The following is a 19,549-nucleotide window of genomic DNA, read 5'->3' on the forward strand; positions in this document are numbered from 1 at the left end:
TCCCCCCGGCTCCCCCCCCCCCGATCCCTCCATCGGGCAGTGGGCACAGGAGTAACAATAACAGGAAATAACACACGCTCCTCTCCCTCTTTCTTCCCTGTTTTCCGATCCCGTAAATTGCCCCCACCCCCCCCGTAGCGTGGAGAGAAGGGTCTTGTTTTCTCTTATTTCAGCTTTATTTTTCTCTCCTTTCCCCTCCCCCCGTTTCTGTCGCCGTGCGGGGAAAGGGGGGGAGACACAAGGGGCCGCCCCCGCCTCCTTATGCTTCTGGAGTGGGCATTATGTAAACTCCGAGACTTCCTCCGTGGATTCAGGTATCGCCAGAACGTTTGGGTCTGAGGCAGGAGAATAAAGGACGCTCGGCATGACGTGTCCTGTTTATGGTAATGAGCGAGAAAAAGAAGTGGCTGCCTTTTTTTTTTTTTTTCTTCCCTTCTCGAGAAGAGCAAGGGTTAAATGGAGTTAAGAGCAGCAAGCGTTAAGCTATTGAACACGGAAATGACGGGAGGGGAAAGCACAGAGAAAAACACGGTTTATTTTTAAACTGCGAAAAAAATGGCTTTAAAAGTCACTGTTAACAGTCTTGCCTAACTATTGCACAGAGTGATTTGAGGGAAGGAATGACAATAGGGCTTATGTTAATAAAGGTGACTTAATAACTTTCTGCCAGACATTTCACAGTTAAAGTTACAGGTTTCCAAATAAAAGGTAGTAACCCCAGAGTAGGCTTTTGTTAAAGAAAAATCAGTGAAAGGCAATAGAAGAAAAACTTGTGTTGATTGTTATGAAATATCATAAAAGCTGGAAACGTAAGTGTACGCTCTGACCTGAAAAAACACAGACACATCTGGTGTTCTAGGCCCGAAGTCCTGAAGTAGAAGTGTTGTGGATTCAAAACCACTTTTGGGTTGGCTGTGAAAAACTGGATCTTTTGTCAGTCTGTAATCAAATGAACGTAGTGGGAGGGGAAAAAACACCCGTGCAATTACCCTTTCTCAGAGTTTGCAGTGGTGAAATTCAAGGGAAATCTCAATAAACATGTAACTGTTTAATCGGAGAAGGAAAACGGCAACACAAACACATGGCAGGATTTGGCTGCCATGAAAAGATTAAATGTACTTTGGAACACTTTTTTTTTTTCTTAATAGAGAAGCTTTTTTATTACATACAAAATACTCGGTTAAAAGTGCTAAGTTTGATGCACCATACAAAGATAATAAAGGAGTTTGATGACTGTAGAGCAGGTTTCTGGGAGGCACCAAGTGATTTAAGGATGTGTAATTTAATACTCAACACTGAATTTCCTGGCTTTTGATCAGTGTTTTATGACCTTGTATTTTTAGAAGCATTTTGTGTTTTCTGGTGCTTAGTAGCGGTGGGTTTTTTGTTTTTGTTTTTGTCTTCTAAGATGGTCATAGCTTTATGGCCGTCAAGTCCTTCTGCTGGTTTGCTTTGTTTTGGCCAACTCCTCTTGCTTATGAGATAGAATTTAGACATGGAACCTCTCTGATCTGTCAGGGTTATTGCAGAAGTATATTTTTAAGCTTTCCTTGTGATGTCCCTGTTTTTCCTCACTTACCTCCTTTGCCATAGTGTTAAAAAAAAAGAAATTCATTACCTCAAAGAAATTACAGGAGGCTCAGCATGTTTCTGAAGGAAATAGTGTGGACGCTCCACCAGAAGACATAAAGCACGGTTAGAAGGTTATAACAATAAAATACTTTTACTCTAGTTCTTAAATAATGGTAAGTGATGAAGGTTGAAGAGTTCCTAGGTTAGCCCAGAGGACCATGAAGAGGAGAAGTGCCAGTATAACATGTCTATGCTTTGCTTTTCCTAAGTGCAGGTGGGAGTGAATGCTTCTTAAGTGGCCTATCTTTTCTTCCTGGTAATTTAATGAAGGTGGCTGTTAGGGCAACTCCGTGTTTATGTTACCGGCTTGGCACCTGGAGTTGCTAACTGGGCTAAGCAATGAATAGTATCAGGGCATTCCTACCTGAGAACTGGGGGGAAAACCCACTAAAGCATTTGCTGCCTTTTCTCCTTTCTGGACCCTTCAGCCCTTCAGAATACAATTAAAGGGAAGAAAATGAGGGAAGATAGCAAGTAACAATATGCATGTTACATTGCTACTACAAGTAGCATTGTCCAATATTTTTTCTACAAATCAGTTGCAAATAGAGGTCTCAAAGCATCTTCTTGTGGAATATTGGCACTTTCAGTGCTTCTGAAGTTATCTAAGTAGTAGTGGAAGAAGGATGGATGTTTTTGTTGAAAGGAAATTTGAATCATATATTGAGCAGGGGTAAAGATCTGTTGTATTCTTGAGCAAAATACTCAAGGAAGACAGATCTGTCCAAAGAAGCCAGTATCCTAAAGCAATTCTTACTGTCTTCTATTAGTGTACTGTAGGTACCTTGTACACTTAAATTTTCTGCCTCTGTAGATTTCTATCTTCAGAACTGTTTTTCTGGAGTAATTTCCTCCTGTCTGTGACTGACAGGGGGCAGAAAGCAGTAACATCAGTGCTTTCCTTTCACTTTGTATGTGCTGGGGATAGTTGACTCTGAAAGCTTTTGCCCTGATTGTTCCTCCCCACCCATTTTTTTTCAAAGTCATTTTTCATATAAATAGCTTCATAATTTTAATGTGCTGATGTATTGTGAGCAGTGATATTTTTGTTTCATTGGTTTGTGAGAGGAATGATGATCCTCTCTATATAATTTCTGAAGATTCCTTTCATTTTCTTCCTAACCAGTGGACAACTTGTATGAAAACTTGAACAGGAGTAGGTATCTCTTTCTACCATTACAGCTGTGTGTACTGCATTTCTGGACCTCAAGAATTTTGCAAGCATCCTAAAGAATGCTTAAAAATGAAAACTGCCAGAAAACCAGGCATTGATCAAGTGGTAGAGGTTTAAAAAAAAAGGAATGTAGTCTAGGATCAGCTCCTTAATTTTTGTTGGAGGTCAGCAAAACCCAAGGGTCGGTGCTCTTTTTTGTTCTCTCTCAGAATCATAGTGTTACTTAAAAAAGGAAAGGAAAACTTATATGGAGAAGTGTTTGAAGGGAAGATGCATTGACTGCCCTGCTGTTTACCAGAACAAGCCAATTTCTTTCCACAGTGAGCTATTCTGTTACGCTTTTACAAATTCTAATTCTTGATTAGGAAGCTTTGTCAAAATCTGGATATGAAATACATATACAGTGGCATCAGTGATACTGTAATATACGAAAGATTATACCTAGAGTATTTTTCTTTTTCAGATGGACAGACATTTTTGTGTTGCTGCCAGTTAGCTGTGCAAGCTGATAGAAAGCTAACACTGTCCTAGTGACTGTTGTTCATGGTATATCTATGTAAGTGAGACAGTGAAAAACAGTACTAGAAAAAAAAATTTGTCATTTCACTTAATTATAATATTTGCAGCTCTGAGCAGTAGGTAAGTGGTAAAGAAAGCATAAGTATATGCTACCTGTAAAGCAATTACCACATAAAATGCATAGTTATTAAAGTGAGATATCTTAAAAAATATTCCTATGTATTTCTAAAATATTCAGAATAAACACGTGGGTCTTGTTGAAAAACAGGGATTTCATAAATACTGTATGTAATATGAACGTTCCACTACACAGACAAGTTAGCTTTCCAGCAGATAGTGATCTATGCTATGTAGTATGAGGAGACAAAAACACAGACTCAATGCAAATTGTAACCATGGAAGAAACTATGTACAGAATTAGGTAAAATCATGGAAAATCATATAGTAACTTCACTTAAGTTAGTCATGTGACAATTGTCCAAAAAGGGCTGAGGAAAGTTGTGCAATTTTGAGTAAGCTGCCATTGTGTGAACTTTTTCTAATGTATCACAGGCCAGGAAATCTTAGCCAGACATTTATTTACACTGCAGTTGCCTTTGAACTGTCTGTAGTGCCAAACTAAAAAACAAAAATAAATTACTTTTCAGTGCAAACTATGCATTACATTTTCTATAACAAACTGAAGAGGATTCCACAGTAATAGTTCTTTGTTGTCACTCAGTGATACAAGGATGGTGTCAATTTTTCTGGCAGAAAACACGGTACATTCAGTACAGTTTGCCTGCTTTGGACACCTTAGTAGCTTTGAAATGTCTTGCTTTTTTAAACTGGGGAAAAAGTTAAAATTAGTAATTTGTGTCTTTTTTTTTTTTTCTTAGAATCACAGAATCATTTAGGCTGGAAAAGAGCTCTAGGATCATTCAGTCCAACCACAAACCCAGCATTGCTGAGTCCACCACTAAACCATGTCCCCAAGTGCCACATCTACAGGTTTTGTAAATACCTCCAGGGATGGTGACTCAACCACTTCCCTGGGCAGCCTGTTCCATTCTTGTCTCAGTGAAACTTTCCTAATGAATTCAGCAGAAGATTAGGCCTTGATTATTTTATTTTTGGCAATGTGAGCAAGTCATTGAACCACCTGTTGGAAATAACTGCAGTTCAGCTTATGTAAACTTCATTTAAGGATTTAAACTGGATAAACACGCTTACTTTTGTCTAGGTAGGCACTCCCATAGACTTCTTTTGGACTATTTGGTGCATATGCATTATACACTTACATTTAGGTTCAAACATTATCTTTTTTGAAAGCAGAAATGGCATCTCCAAACATGTTTTTGTCTTAATTAGCTTTTTTCGAAATAAATGGAATTTAAATTTAGGTTAATTTCAATGTAATTTTGCTAAAGGACCGGTGATACTATTTTTACTAAAAATCATCAGTGTGAATGCTTAAAAAATGAAATAAAGCATGGCTGGCTCATGGTTGTTAAACGCTTCTAATGAAAGCCTGAATGAAAACAGTTCTGGTAACTGAACTTAGCTATGATCTGGTTTGCACTGTAAATGTTGAGCTGTGTAGAGCTGTTTTCCCTTCTTTGCCTCAATGCATCTGTTTGCAGAATTCTCTTTTTTTGATGCTGAACATTATTAATTTTTAGTGTTAAATAAGACAGACTTTAAAAGTGTTATTTTACATGCTCTAACTATAGCTTGTGACTATGAAAGAGGTATGTTTTGAGGAAACATAGGGCAATATTCATGTGATCTACTTCAGGTGTTTGGAACCTCCGATTCAGAAGTTCAGAGCTGGGTGTTGAACTCCTTTTTTTATTCATAGGCAAGGAAGTGAGGATTCAGGTTACCGAAGAATGTGGCAGCAGTTTAAAACATCAAGCTAATGGGCCATTCAGCTCAGAGTCCCATTGGTGACTGGTCATAAGTGAGTGCCTGTGAAAAAATCTAAAAACATGTTGGGCATATATGGTGTATGTGTGTTTCCCCTTTCGGTTTCCAGCCATTTTAAGCTGAGGGACATCCTGAGCTCAAGGCAGTGTCTCAGTTAACTTCTTTTCTAGATGTTTGCCCAGTGTCCTCCTAAACAAACATCTATAGTATCCTTTGGTAAGAAATTTTGTAGTTCAACTACCTGTTCTGTAAAGAGCCTTTTCTTGTTTTAAAGCTGGCTGATAACTAGTGTCTCTTGATTCCTCACATAATCCAATGTAGCTTGGTGATACTGAAAGTCTCACCTTCTATGTTTAAATGATGTAGAGATTGGAATATCTGAAAGTATTTAACTGCTAGATGATGTTGAATTTTCTGTTAGACATAATAATTGTATGTAACTACAAATAAAAGCAGCATACTCAAGTAGTAAAACAGGATTCATAGGAGGTTATATTAAAAGGACAGCAGTTCTAAATTTAGGATGTCTTCTGTTTTAATGGGATGAAAGTAGTTCTGGGCACTGACTTCCCCAAGCATGTTGCTTCACCACATGAAGTGTTTGTCGATACTGGTGAGGTATCCTGTTACTTCTGCCCCTATGTTGACCTCTTATTTGCAGTGTGACAGCTGTGTGTGGCTGTGTTGTGAACTGGATCAGGGAACTGATCTGCCGCTTAAAAAAATCTGGTAGGTTTCTTAAAGCCTGATCAGCTAATCAATCTGATTCCTGGTATGTCCTTGGAAATAGCTGCCTGGTTTGGGAATGGGGTGAGAGAAGGGGAGTTTCAGGAAGTGGTGCTAAGAATACCTTAAATAGATATTGTTTCCAAACACTTAGATTGTGCTTTCACAAAGCAAAGTCTGCTGGGTAATAGATGTACATTTTCAATAATATTTGGCTAGTTCCTACTACTTTAGTTTTTTCTGTGTGGAAGACTTTCCCAAATAAGGAGAGTGACTCAGACTGAAACTACACAGATTGTCAAGAGCATAGAGTAACCAAGGGAACTTCTTTTCGGTCTATTTTAAAATAAAAACCTAAGGACGTTTAAAAGGAAAGTATTTTTCCTTCCTCTTACCTTCCTCTAACTAATGCATCATTTAATCAGACCTATCTGAATTTAAGGGATATCTTAGGAGTTTAATGTTCTGCCCTTTTAGCTGAAGGATTTCTGCATACTTATAAATAATAATCTAATTTATACTAGCTAAATAGTGAGCTACCAGCACTCGAAAACCAAGCAAACCCATGGAAGCTCTAAGATTATGTACTTAATTATTGTCTTGGTTGTCGCAGCCTGAGGAAATAGCTTAGAAGTAGTGAACAATAAAACATGTACACTGTCTTGTGTGTGGAGGAGTAAATGACTGGTTTTTCCTCGTGTGAGACTTCAGAAATCAACATGCGCAAGGTATGCAATAAGCTTAAAATTGTAAAACCTGTGAGGTGACTGAAGGATTTTTATACAAAATATTTAATAATACTAATAACACATTGAAGTGGACATTGGATTTGCACCCAGAAAAGTAATAGTTGGCCTATTGCCCTAAGTTAGTAGCACACTGGGGTGAACTATTTACATGAGAAAAACTTTGTAGGTTAAACCTAGTCTCAGTGAGTGAAGAATTTGTGGTGTGCTAATAAAGTTTTGATTGCAGGTGCAGCCATGGTGAGAGTTCTCCCTGGCTGAACATATGCCATTTGTTAGGAGCTGGTTGGTTCTGGCTCTGGAGGCTGATAAGCGTTGACCGTTTTATGAGCATTTACACTGGAGAGTGCTGTGCTTAGAGGGTCTGTACAGGTTAGTGCCTGACCTCTGTGCTTGGAGGTTCAGTACTGCAGGCCAGCTGGGCCTGATCTTTCTGGCTGCCTGTGCTGTCATTCTGCAGTTTCTTCTTTGCTGTGTGACCTGACTTGCTGCACCTCAGACATGATTAGTCTGAGCCTAAACAGTAGTAATTCAGTGTTAATGCCACTGGAAGGAGCATGTTTGGTTGTAGGGTTTTTTGCATATGCAGATCAGTTGCTGTGCAGGTGCAGTAGGCCTCCTTGTCTGGACTGGAGATGACAGCTGGAGTGCAGCAGCACAAGTGATTTGTACAGCACACTCAGAACAGGCAGCTCTTTTCATTGTGCCGCAGATCCACATGGAGAAGTAGGCATGGGATCTGTCTGAAATATTCTTATGGCAATGAGGGTCTGTTGCTGGTTGCCATCTTACTGAATTACCTTATCTCTTGCCAGAATCCAAAATACTTTCCAACTTGCTTTTTGAAACCATTTAAACGATGCCCTGCGTGATCTTCACCTGGGAGACACTGAGCTTGCCTGAATAGGTTGTTGCTATAACAAGTCATACAGTCAAAAGCCTTCTTCGAAGTTGCCTTTGGAACAAAGGTCTTTGAAGAGGGTGGCACATTCAGAAGAGGTAGTCGTAGTGGAGTGCAAGTGGCTCTCCAGCCTAGAGGCTGAAAATCCTGAGAGTAGACAAGAGCTGGCATTGGGCATTCTTGTGGCAGAGCTAATACGTTGTGAGCCTTGACAGAAAAAGGAGTAGGAGCTGTATGAGCTCAGCTGCAGGCTTTAACACTTCATGCTTTTCTGAAATAACATTCAGAATGTGGAAATCAACGACGATTAGTATGTTCTGTGTAATGACTTATGTTTATTCTGAAAGACATTAGAATTAAAATATCTTAAATAACTTGTAGAGTCAGAAGCACTAAGTATTAGATTAAACTCTCATGTCATGTTCCAGTCTATAAAAATGAGTAAGCCCTGTGCATTTGCGAAATCATACCATTCTTTCAAACCCAGGGGGGCTTTTGTCCAGTATGTTATTTACAGTGGTGAAACTTTTCTCTGGTTTCCTTTCAAATAATTGTTGGACCTTTTAGAATACTATATCCAGAACTTCTCATAGCATGCTTAGTTGCAATACAGGTGGTTACAATGAAAATTTAATGTTGGAAGAAAATATTCTAGCATCAAAATCGGGCTGATTTTGATATCGTGTATTTTTTGCTCATTACATAAGCCCTTTGTTTTGAGTAGTGGCATGCATACCTTTGAGTCACCTTCTGCAATTATATACATTTTTGTTGAGTTTTGAATGCTGTTTTTTTCCAGGTCATGGAAAAACTCCAAAAGATGCTGCTTCTGTTCGAGCTACACATCCTATACCTGCAGCCTGTGGCATATACTATTTTGAAGTTAAAATTGTCAGTAAGGGAAGAGATGGGTAAGCATTGAGTATATTATTAACTATTGCTTGAAATACTGTCTCGCACCATCTTTCTTTCAGTGAACAGATGCCTTTGGTATCAAAACATATTTTCATGTTTTACCACTTTATATAGCTTGATTCCTTATTCTTGAGAAGTTGCAATCTTATATTTGGTTGTTTTAAGAGAGTGGTATTTATGGCAGTATTTATTGTCCACAAATCAGTGTACACAATAAATACCATAACATCATCTCATTTTTAATTTGAAAAAAAGTTAGGGTTTGAATAATCATAGTTTGACCCTGTCCTTACCTTTAAAGATGTTGTGGTTTTAGCTGTATGGATTTACAGACTTCCATATAATTTTTAGGAAGATTTTAGGGTGTGCAGCGGACCAACTTACCTCCTTCAGTGTGGTCTTTTCATGGATGTCATATCAATTTTGAAACAGAAAGTTATTCTTAAGGGTATATGTTGAACAGTAATAAGAATAAAGGGAAATGGTCTGAATAGGTGTGTGGGAATTTGTCACCCTATGGAAAGAAGAGGAGTTGATGAGTAAGAAGCTGATGCTTCCTGAAATCCATCTAACTATGAATCTATTGAAGCACAAGGGATACCATACTTTTAAGTCTACGGAGGCAGATAGAATCTCACCTGGGAAGGTCTTGAAGTGCTAATGAAATCCTTGCTAAACCACCTTAATTCATCTTTCACTGCTTTTGGTAGAATGTCTGCTTTAATCTCGACACTCTGATTGTGTTGGCTGTGTGGAACTACCAAAGCAGTAGGTCTTTCCAATCTGCTGTAGTATGCTGTCTGGTTCTACTTCAAGGTTCTACTCAGGACTGATTGTCCCTGTTTTGAGTACTGTACAAGAATGTTGCAGATGCTTATGTCTTGTTGTGAAAATAGATATTGAGAGAAAAGAAAGATTTGGTAGCTCTTTGGATGAAATTCAGTACCTTTGTCTTTCCTTTGTCTTGCTGCAGTTTGTTTCTTTTGTTTTTCCAGTGTTCCACAAGCCTTCTGTAAGTCATAAGCAGTATTTAAACTTTTTTGTTTTGCTTACAGTACTGTATAGAGGTATGTTGAAAAGAATAGCCTATCACTGCTGCTGCTTTGTAGGGGCATTTATGAGTTTGTTGTTATTTCTGTTCCCAAAAGTTATCTGTGGTAGATTTCTTTGCTATGAAAAACTTACTTCCATAGCTACTTTTGTCACACTTGAAGACCTAATTATTTTTAAATTGAAATTATAGACATTAGTGTTTCGAGTAATATTTTGCTATTGATTTTAGAAACGCCTTTTGTGTTGGGTTGTTTTTTTTTTTTAATTTTAGGAACATTTTACAAAAATTACCCTGGTGCTGGCGGTTAAGGAGAAGTTCTTACTGTGATTTGCTAGTGATGTTCATCTCTTCTTGAAATAGGTTTCTGCCTGCTTAGTTTGGAAGCTGCCTTTTTTGAAGCAGTGGATTTCAAAAAATGTCCGTGTGTGTGTATATCATTTTACATAGCTCCTCTAACACTTTACCTTAGATATTTTTGTCCAATTTCTAATTGAATAGACTAATCAGGGGAATCCTACAAAACAGGAAAACACCTTTGAGTAATTTTTTTCAAGGTTTTGTTGTTTAAATGGTTATTTGTGAGATGTACATAGCTAAGACTTGTGAAGTTGCCTGCTGAGATTGCTTAAAAAATGGAGGGTACGTTTTACAGTTAATGATAATACATACTGCCTTGTCCTTGCTTCATCCTTATGACCTTTTTAATGTCACTTTATGAAACATTACCTGCATAGTGAGCTGAGATGTTAATTTTTTTCTTTGTATAAGATAGTATGGATGCTGGGAAATACTGTGCACAGAACCAAAGCCAAATCTAGCTAGGCTGATAAACAGCAGGAGTCAACATGTGGAACCTCACTGGATGTGTGTATCTCTAGACCTTCCTTCCAGATCCAAGAGGTCTTTGATGAGATGCGGGATGAATGTCTTACAGTTCAGTGTTATGCTGCATTCAAACTAATACATTTTCTGTAATAAGTAATCTGGGGAATTTATTGCAGAGAAATAGAAGTAGGACTAGAGAAACCAGTTTGTGTCTGATAGGATTTATTAGTTCTTTTTCACTGCCTGTTGTGCTTCACCTTGCTTGCCTCAGGTACGTATTTCCTCCTCCCTCTGCCCTTTATGTGGCATCTGGTAATGGGAACAGAGTTCAGGAAGACCATATCTGTAGAAGACCAGCATGTAACTAATAGGTCAATTAGCTAAAATGCCTTACTGTTGCAAAATCATCTGTTCTCGAGGTCTGAGACGAACTGTGGAAGCACTACAGCTGTATCTCATAGTAGTGTTTAAAATAAATCCTAGACTAGCTGGGACAACCCAGATATCTATCTGCAAGCTGAAGTACAGCTTCCAACTTTCATAAATGTCAATTGATACTTTAGTGGTGTTTATTTGGAGTTCCCTTTGGTAATAGCCTTTACTACTTATATTTTTTTTTTTTAATAAACTCAGCTAAAAGTATTTAGTCCATGTGCTACTATATAATATGAATAAGTCTAACAGCATTCTTGCTTGTGTTCTCTACTTAGCATGACTTGCCCTAAATCATCAAAAACCTTTACTAAAAACCTACTCCAGGAGATTTATTTTTTGTGCTACTGTAGCACTTGATGGTGCTGCTCCTGGAATCTGATCTTGCATATCTCAGAGTTGCAGGGCAATCACAAAAATACAAAAATTCTTCTTCTCTAAAGAAGCACAGCACTTAGGGCATGGATATGGCATGGCTTCCAGTATGGCTTGTTGTGGCAGTCTGTGAGCGAGAACAGCACTGTTTTTGTCACGCTAATGACCTAGATCGGGAGGTAACTGTCTTGAAGGTGCATAACATGTTAATTTTGCAAAGTTCATGACCAGCTTTTTAGGGTGTTATGAACACAGTGAAGAAGGTGTGAAAAGAATTTTACTAGGAATTAAGAACCCAGTATGGAGGTTGGTGCTGCAGAGCAGATGAAGAGTGAAGTTACTTTTTGATACCTCAGTGTGGTGTGATAGGGTCAGGCAGCAGCTGATGGTAACAGATGAGGAAAAGGGAAGTGAGCATTAAGGTCAATAAAAGTAATAAGGTTGAAATAGCATTCAAACAGAAACTGTCTTGGTATTTGTACAGTGTTTGGCACAAGAAGTCCTAAGTTCTACTACAGCTCTATTACACGTATGTGAAATAATTATTTTTAAATCCTTGTTAAAAGTGCTAACAAATTGTCATGTTGCTTCTTAAATATTTTCTGTTGGTCTTTATTTCTTCAATTTTCTTTCTTAATTTCATGTTGTCTTTTGTAGTCTAAGAGCCTCTATTTATTTGTATTCTCCTTTTAAACTCTTTTGCTTTGTTTTGTTTGGTGTCACATGGAACATTGTGGACAGTGATGTGAGCGAGTGGAGATGGTAACAGGAGATGAGTAATGGGTGTAAGTATGGGGAACAGTACCAAGGTGTTGATTAGAAAATATGATAGGAAGGAGAATATTAACTGCAGTAGATTATATCTGCATCTCTGTTGAAATGTCCAGTTAATTTAAAAATAAATAAACACATATATGTTTCAAAAATTCTGGCATAGATGAGGCACCTAAGAGATTTAGTTTTAAATTAAACCATTTTAACCTTTTACTGCAGCCCTCATTTGTAATAGATCAATCAGAGAACCAGAAGTAACATATGTAGTTTTTATTCTGTAATTTCTTAATACAATACTCAAGGGAGTGAGATATGCACAGTGTTGCCTTTTGCATAGAACTCTAGTTTCATCTAAATTTCTAGAATAGGATCTTAATTAAAGCAAACTACATTGGCAGTCTAGGAATGGGAATGAACAAGGGTGTGCTAAGTCCTGTGAACCTATTCTTGTGATCTGGAGATATAAGCCTTAGTCTCTAAATCTGTATAATACTGTACTGTTCCCTCACTTTCCAAAAAAATTGAATAGCCATTTTCTTAGCTAGGTAGGTATATCCAAATGAGACTTTTTCCAGTCTTTCTCTCAGATCTTGGTTTCAGTTTTATCATGCTGCTTTTTATTGAGTTCACTTGTACTAGTCTTTTACATATTTTGGTCATCTGTCTTATGTAAGGCAGTAATGCATCTGCCTTACAGACTCCCAGTTAATATTTTATTTTAGCTACCTGTTAGTGTTTCCCTCTTTTACACAACTAAAGATACTTGCGTGATTCCATCATAGTTCATGTAAACAGAAGTCCAGAAACTTTCTGCTGTTGCTGCTGGTGTCCTTCTTTAATGGTGGAGTCTCATCTATAACCTCTCTCAGTTGAGAACCTCTGAGCTTTGTTGTAAGCTTAGGTCGCACTGTTTGGCATTTCATACTGGCCACGAGCATACTCTGGTTCTGCTTTCCAAGGGGCAGTCTCAAGGGTATCCACTGGCCTACCTGGCTTTCAGAAGCAAACTACCTTTCATTATTTTATGTTATAAACAGCTTATGTGTGTATGACTTACTGAGCAATCATCCATTTCTACATGAATTGTAGAAATTCATGTCTTAGGCTTGCTGGTTTTGTAATTAACATCTTAGCTTCCAGTCGGAGTAGTGTTTCTGTAGTGTTTGCAATTCTTACTGTAAACTGTAGTTTGAAGACTGTAGTGATTTCACCACAAGATGAAGCAGTCTCTGAACACTCATTGAGTTCATGTCCCTTTTCCCAATTTGTGACTGTGTCAGCTTCATGGTAAACTTGATTGGGTAACCCATGCTTTAAAAGTTGACCTCAAGAATGATTTAGTTTTCATCCAGATTCCTTCCCCAGCATGGCTGTTTGTATCACTTCATAAGTAGCTATGGCAGCAAAAGAGAGTGGCAGAAACAAGTATCTGGGCCCAGGAGGATGGGAGTGCTACTTTGGTCGTGGCACTAGCTTATGCCCACTTAATTTTAGTTTAAATACAGCTTTTTGGATTTTCAAGTCTTTCACCAGAAGAGACTTGTTGTCCGTTTCTTTTCCAAGGAAAATGAACTTGTAGGGAAAATGCTTTTATCCTCAGTGTCTTGAATTTCTGTTCATTCTTATTCATTGATTTGTAAATAGAATCACTAAGAATGGGCAAATGATAGTAATGCCACTTACTTCTAAACAGTCTTCAGTGCTTTGAGAACAGCTGAGGAAGATGTATGTTTAAAATGCAAAATTATAGAATCATAGAACGGGTGCTATGGGTTAAAGATCATCTCCTTCCAATCCCCCTGCCATGAGACACCTTCCACTGGACCAGGTTGCTCAAAAGCCCACCGAACCTGTCCTTGAACATCCACACTTTCTTTTAAAAGAAGAATGAAACCAAGAATTGGAAGTGGTAAGCCATATAGAAGAAACAATGAAAGCTAAGTTTAGAAAGGCTGTATTCTCTGAGCAGATAGCACGCTTCTGCAAGCATGGTTGTTTAGTCTGTGGTGTGGTGGTACTGATGCAGATCTTCACGGGCATGCTTTATAGTGCATGTGCAAGTTCTGCTGAATGTTCTGCACCAAAATGTTAGTACAGCAACTCGTGCAAGTAATCAGTGTGTTTTTGGTAAAACAGTGTTAATAAGGCTTTAGACACCTGTTACGGTGTGTCTGTTTTTTAACATTGGATGTACAAGCATGGCATCTGTTGCTTTGGCAGTATCTTGTAGTACGTGTTGTGTATATGCTGAAGTGGATAGAGAAGTAAGAGGAAAAACTATCCAGAACAAAAATACCATGACAATTAAGTTTGAGTTTTCATGACACCTATACCTATGGTTTGCCTGAGCTGTTTTGGCATGTATTAGTGATGTTTGTGAAATATAAGTGCTTGGTTGTCTTGTGTCTCACCTAAAAAATCCACTGCGCAGGCTCGAAGGGTTTATGACCTTTCCCAAATCTTCGCTTGCGAAGACTGGCCATTATTATTATTATATGTCTTCTAGAGCATGTATGCATAGCTCTTTAGACAGAATCCGTACTTTTTCTTGGGAAATTGTTTCTGTTACAGTAAGTTGGCTTTTCCTTTAGCATCCAGTATATCCATTTTCTTGTTCACAACAAAAGCATAAACCAATAAACAAAATATAGAACATAGTCAGTTGCTGGTTTGTTTGTATTTGTTTTGTACACTGATAATGTAATATGAAAAGTTCGTGCAATCTCAAGACCTATTTTTATGGCTTTGATATGTCCTCAGCAGTTATTTGTTACTAGAACAGGCTTTTGTTAAAAGACTGTGCAAACTTCACTCAGTCTCTATTTACATACAAGTAGGTCTTGCTGCACTGTTAGCAGTGTACTTGTGTATAGAGTAGAATCTGGTAACATCTGAAATATCTTTCTTTCATTAGTGTCTTAATTTGAATTTTAGCAGCTGCAAGAAGAGATTGGGTTGTGAATCAGCAAGTGTATCTTTTCTTAAACTGTAGCAGTAATTATTTTTTTATCTGACCGTATGAGACCAGACATTTGACAAAAATGAACAGCAACTAAATATGTAAGAGGATTATTTGAGGTTTTTGTTTAACTGATCAGAAATATTGGAACTGTAGCAAGAGTTTTATTTCTTTTTTGGTGTTTGCTAGAAATTAAGATTTCTAATTTAAAAAGACAACAGAATATATTTAATTTCTTGGTCCCTGCTTCTTGTAAAGTCTTTTATGTTATTTCTTTCTTTTGAAGTTCATTCACATAGTGTATAGATGATAACTTTAGTGTAGCCCATATTTACATTATATTATTTTCTATGCAGCTATTCTTTTCTGACAGTATGGTCCCCAAAAAGGCTTTACTGCTAGGGAGAAGTGTCACAGGATGAAATGGCACAACCTCAGAAAGTGAGAGGGTTGTCAATAAATGAGGATCTTTCTAGGAACGTTATAGGAATCATAAGCAAAACATTACAGGAGTAACAGTTTTGAGCACTTTGCAAGATGACTGCCTGATTTATTTTTGATTTTCCCTCTCTATGAAGAACTGCATCAATCTGAAACCTGGGTTTATCATGTTCAAAATACTGTTTCCTTGGAAATTTTCCTTAAAATTAAACTTGTTTTCAATTTGAAATGAAAGACTCTAACTGTCCATGGCATATTTTGAAACATTTAAATAGAGAAAAAATTAACATCTCATTTTTTGTTGTGATTTTGCAGACAATAAGGATCTTGTATTGGCATGTTTCTACAAAATTTTAATGCAGAGTAACTATATTAAAGATGAAATGTGGGAACCTTTTTAGTGTGCTGTGTTTCTGACCTTATAGAGTCAGTGAAGACAGTGTAGAAATCTATTAGAGAACATTATTCAAGCCTTTTATGTCTTTGCAAGTCATTTGAGAATGCCCTATAGAAGATCACTGAGTCTTATTCTTACAGACACTGCCATTTTTTCTAGTTATACTCTTCTCTGAGATACAAACTTGATGGTAAAACAAACTGCACCTGTTGTATACCCAACATTTTTTTTCCCCAGAGTGTTAATTCTACTTTTCTTAATGGTTAATGCATTCAAAACAGTAGGATGTTTTCAGTTGTCCTGTTTATGGGTGTAGACATCTCTTAGTGCTTGGGCTTAGGTTCCTTGCAGATATCTTGATAACTTAGGTTTTAACACTGTATGATTAAAGTTGCTTTCTTTAAATGTATAGCACATAGGGGGTAAGATACCATGTTGATTACTTACTTTCTTCAACACCAAAAGAGTTTATTTTTTAAAGCATCATGTAGCAGTTCCCCAGATCTTCAGTTGAATATATAGGCATAATGAAAGTCAGAAGGCATTTGACTCTTTGCATATAGCAGGTTACTAATGAAATCTTGGTAGTAGGGAGGCTTTTATGGTTTTTTCATTACATAAATTTATGCTCAGTTATTTTACTTGTGTTTATAAATACAACATGGAATATTTGTTGGTTTTTTTTTTTAACTAGAGAAGTGGTTATTTAATACTTACATTTATCTTTAGCCACTGATAAGCTTTCTGAGGTACCTGTGATTTGGTATAGTGTTTGAGATTCTGTATTCCTCTTTATGGAATGGGCAAGATAGGATATAATTAACTTGAGTTCTGATTATTATCAACTTTCATATCGAAAGATCTTCCTTATACCTTCAACACAGTGGCTGAAAATTCTACTGGAACAGTTATAAATAAAAATCAGAGTTGTGTATCTTTTATATGAACTACTGAGTTTTTTAATATCTCTTTTATCTTTTAGCAGTCTGCAGTTCTATACCATCTCTTACTGCTATTTTTTCCTTCTATTTGGCTCTATTTTCTTTTACTTCTCACATTTAGTCTATTCCAAGTAGAAACTTTAGGCTCCAGCAAAAATGTGAGTTTTCGACTAGACTCTGTGACTAGAAAGATACTTGAGGTGGAAATACTTATTGTGACCTTGCTCCTTCTTATGCATCTCCCAGCAGAGAAGCCTAGGCTTTTCAGTATGCATTAGAAGAAAAAAATAGGTACCATAGAGGCTGTATTTTTTGACATTTTCTCTTCTACTTTGTGGCAAAAAATTAAATCTTTAGCAAATTTTAAACTCTGTAGTTTTGTAGTATTCTAAAATTTCTGTGTTACTTTTTGTGAAATGTAATCTAGAAGATGTGCTGAGATACTAAAATGGTAATCTATATCTTAATTGAACTGGAACAAAAATAAATATGATTTGAAATGAAAAATCAAGACTCTCTAAGATGCACTTGCTTTCTTGGTCCTTAATACCAATTTGGCTGCACTTTAAATTGGTTTCCAGCTATAGTCTCTTATTTCAGTCTCTCATGGGTTGATTTCATGTGTTCCATGAGTGGTTGTTTGTAATTTTTGGAGCTCCTATAAGACTTGAGCACTTTAATGAGTTGATGAGTAGCAACCAGTGGGACTGAAATTGCTCAGAGAGAGGGGCTACTTAATAAAATGGGTCCCAGGCCACTTAGTTTGGTTTGCCAGGGAAAATGATCTTCCCACTGCAGCAGCCAGGGATGTTTGTGGGTGGGGAACTGAGGTGGAGGGACAGGCCTCAGGTGCTGAGGGAAGCAGTAAGGGAAGTGGCATGAGAACCACTATTATTCACCCTCACTGGTCTCCCAAACCACTCTGCGTCATGTCCGTTTTTGGAAGGTGCTACAGGATGGACTGAGTGTGCTGCTTCCAGGTGTTGACACCTCCATTTCCGAAGGACAACTCTTATGGCCTGACATAGTCTAAGTGGACCTGTTCTTTCTGTCTGTAGCAATCTCTTGGACCAACGCTATTCATGTGACAGGACAGCAAGAAATGTATCATGACCTGACTGGGAACATTCTGGGCCTGCATTGCACTTGGGCTGCTTGTTATGCTGCCCTGCATTTTTATCATAGACCAAGGGAGGAAAACTTTAATGCATAGCTCTGCCACCATTATTCTCCTGATTCTGAGATGTGTGAAAGGTGAACCTTAAGCAGCAAATGGGAGGACAATTTATGTAATTCCTGCCACTGAAGCAATGACTCTGGACCTCTCCTGTGTCTTCAAAAAACAAACAAAAAGATCTTTTTAAGCCTGTGAAGGTTATAGGTGTGAGGAAGAGGAAAGAAAGTTAGTGGTTTGGCATACGTGCAACTCCTGTTGCTAAATTTTAGAGCATTTAAAGCCCATCTGTCATGGTACTGTTTTCCCCCTTAATTTATAGTGTACTAATCTAGTTGAACGTGAGGTTAGCTATCCATCAACTATAACAAATAATGAATTAAGTTAATTAACAAGTCTTTAATTTCACTCACTTCCAAACTAAAAATTGTAGGTATTACTTTTGCCTTGTGAAACATGTCTATAGTAAATGTATTAATTATTTGACATGTTTTAATCTAACTTAATACTGAGTTTCTAGTATTAGCAATTGTCCTTGATGAAATGGTGTTAACATTGCAGGTAGATGTAAGTGAATCCCAGAGAAAAATATATACTGTTGAATTCATCTTCTTACTGAGATCATGTCAGTGCCTAGTGCCTTCTGGTCATTGCCTGTGGGTGAAGAATCCTTGTTCCCAGCTGTATTAAATACAGTGGGTCTGTGTTTACAACTGTTGCTGAATTAAAAAGGAGGCTTGGAAGTTAGGATATCTAAGGGAGAGAAAAAACAGGTGGTACCAAAATGTTGCCTAGGTAATGATGTTCTATTTAGCATTTTACATTTTTGTGTAACCTTAATCTTGTTTCTGTAAGACTACTGAAACAAAACTTTGATTGAGATGAAGGATGTTTTAATATGACTTGTGCTGAAAGGCATTTTGCAGTTCAGGGAGTTCTTTTAAGTTATCTGAAGTTATTTTTAAAAATAAATGTCCTTTCTTTAATAAGGTCACCTGAACAGGAGAGTGTGCAACAAGAGATTTTCAGGCTTTGCATGAGTATCCTTCATGCATTGAACTCCAGACTATAGTTATAACAATTCTGCTTTTATTATTTAAGACAAAATCAAGGATTTTCCACTTGTTGCTTTCATTTATAATTGTTTTGTTGAATCTGCTGCTGCAGTGGAGCCTCAGTAATATAATTAGCAATGCAGCAAAGACTAATCCTTTTGTTTGTTACCCTTTGCTTCAGCTCTTCAGTATCTCTAAATGTAATAACTGCTATATATGATTCTGAGGTTCCATTTCATGATGATGTATTGGAGGGAGAGGAAGATGGTACTATACATTAGAAATTACCAGAGCAGGGCTTTTTTATCAAACATAGAAGCAGGTAAGGGGATTGTTGAAATGGTCCATAGAAAAAGCAGGCCTAGTACACAATTAAGCATATCGCTTCTGAGATTTCCTGCTCAATTTCCATTCTATGTGAAATGTATTTAAAATAGCTGATTAACCTGTATTTCTAAGTGAAATAGTTGCTTAAAAATTGCATTTTATGAGATGAGAATACAGAAGTCATGTTTGTTGACTTAAACTATTCTCAAATTGCCGTGGGTGAATATTTTGTTTTCTTACAGTTTATTATTTCATGACAAATTTATGTCACTAA

General features: G+C 37.3%; 1 protein-coding gene across 3 annotated transcripts in view; it reads left to right on the forward strand.

Moving 5' to 3' along the window:
- RANBP9 (RAN binding protein 9) overlaps positions 1 to 19,549 on the forward strand; it is a 40,999-nt gene that overhangs the window by 875 nt on the left and 20,575 nt on the right. For all 3 annotated transcript variants that reach the window (XM_064665424.1, XM_064665415.1, XM_064665405.1), the window contains exon 2: positions 8,406 to 8,517. In XM_064665424.1, the coding sequence (XP_064521494.1) occupies positions 8,406 to 8,517 (112 nt within the window). The remainder of the gene's footprint in view (positions 1 to 8,405; positions 8,518 to 19,549) is intronic.

Source organism: Pseudopipra pipra, chromosome 1, assembly GCF_036250125.1.
Source record: "Pseudopipra pipra isolate bDixPip1 chromosome 1, bDixPip1.hap1, whole genome shotgun sequence".
Taxonomy (NCBI): domain Eukaryota; kingdom Metazoa; phylum Chordata; class Aves; order Passeriformes; family Pipridae; genus Pseudopipra; species Pseudopipra pipra.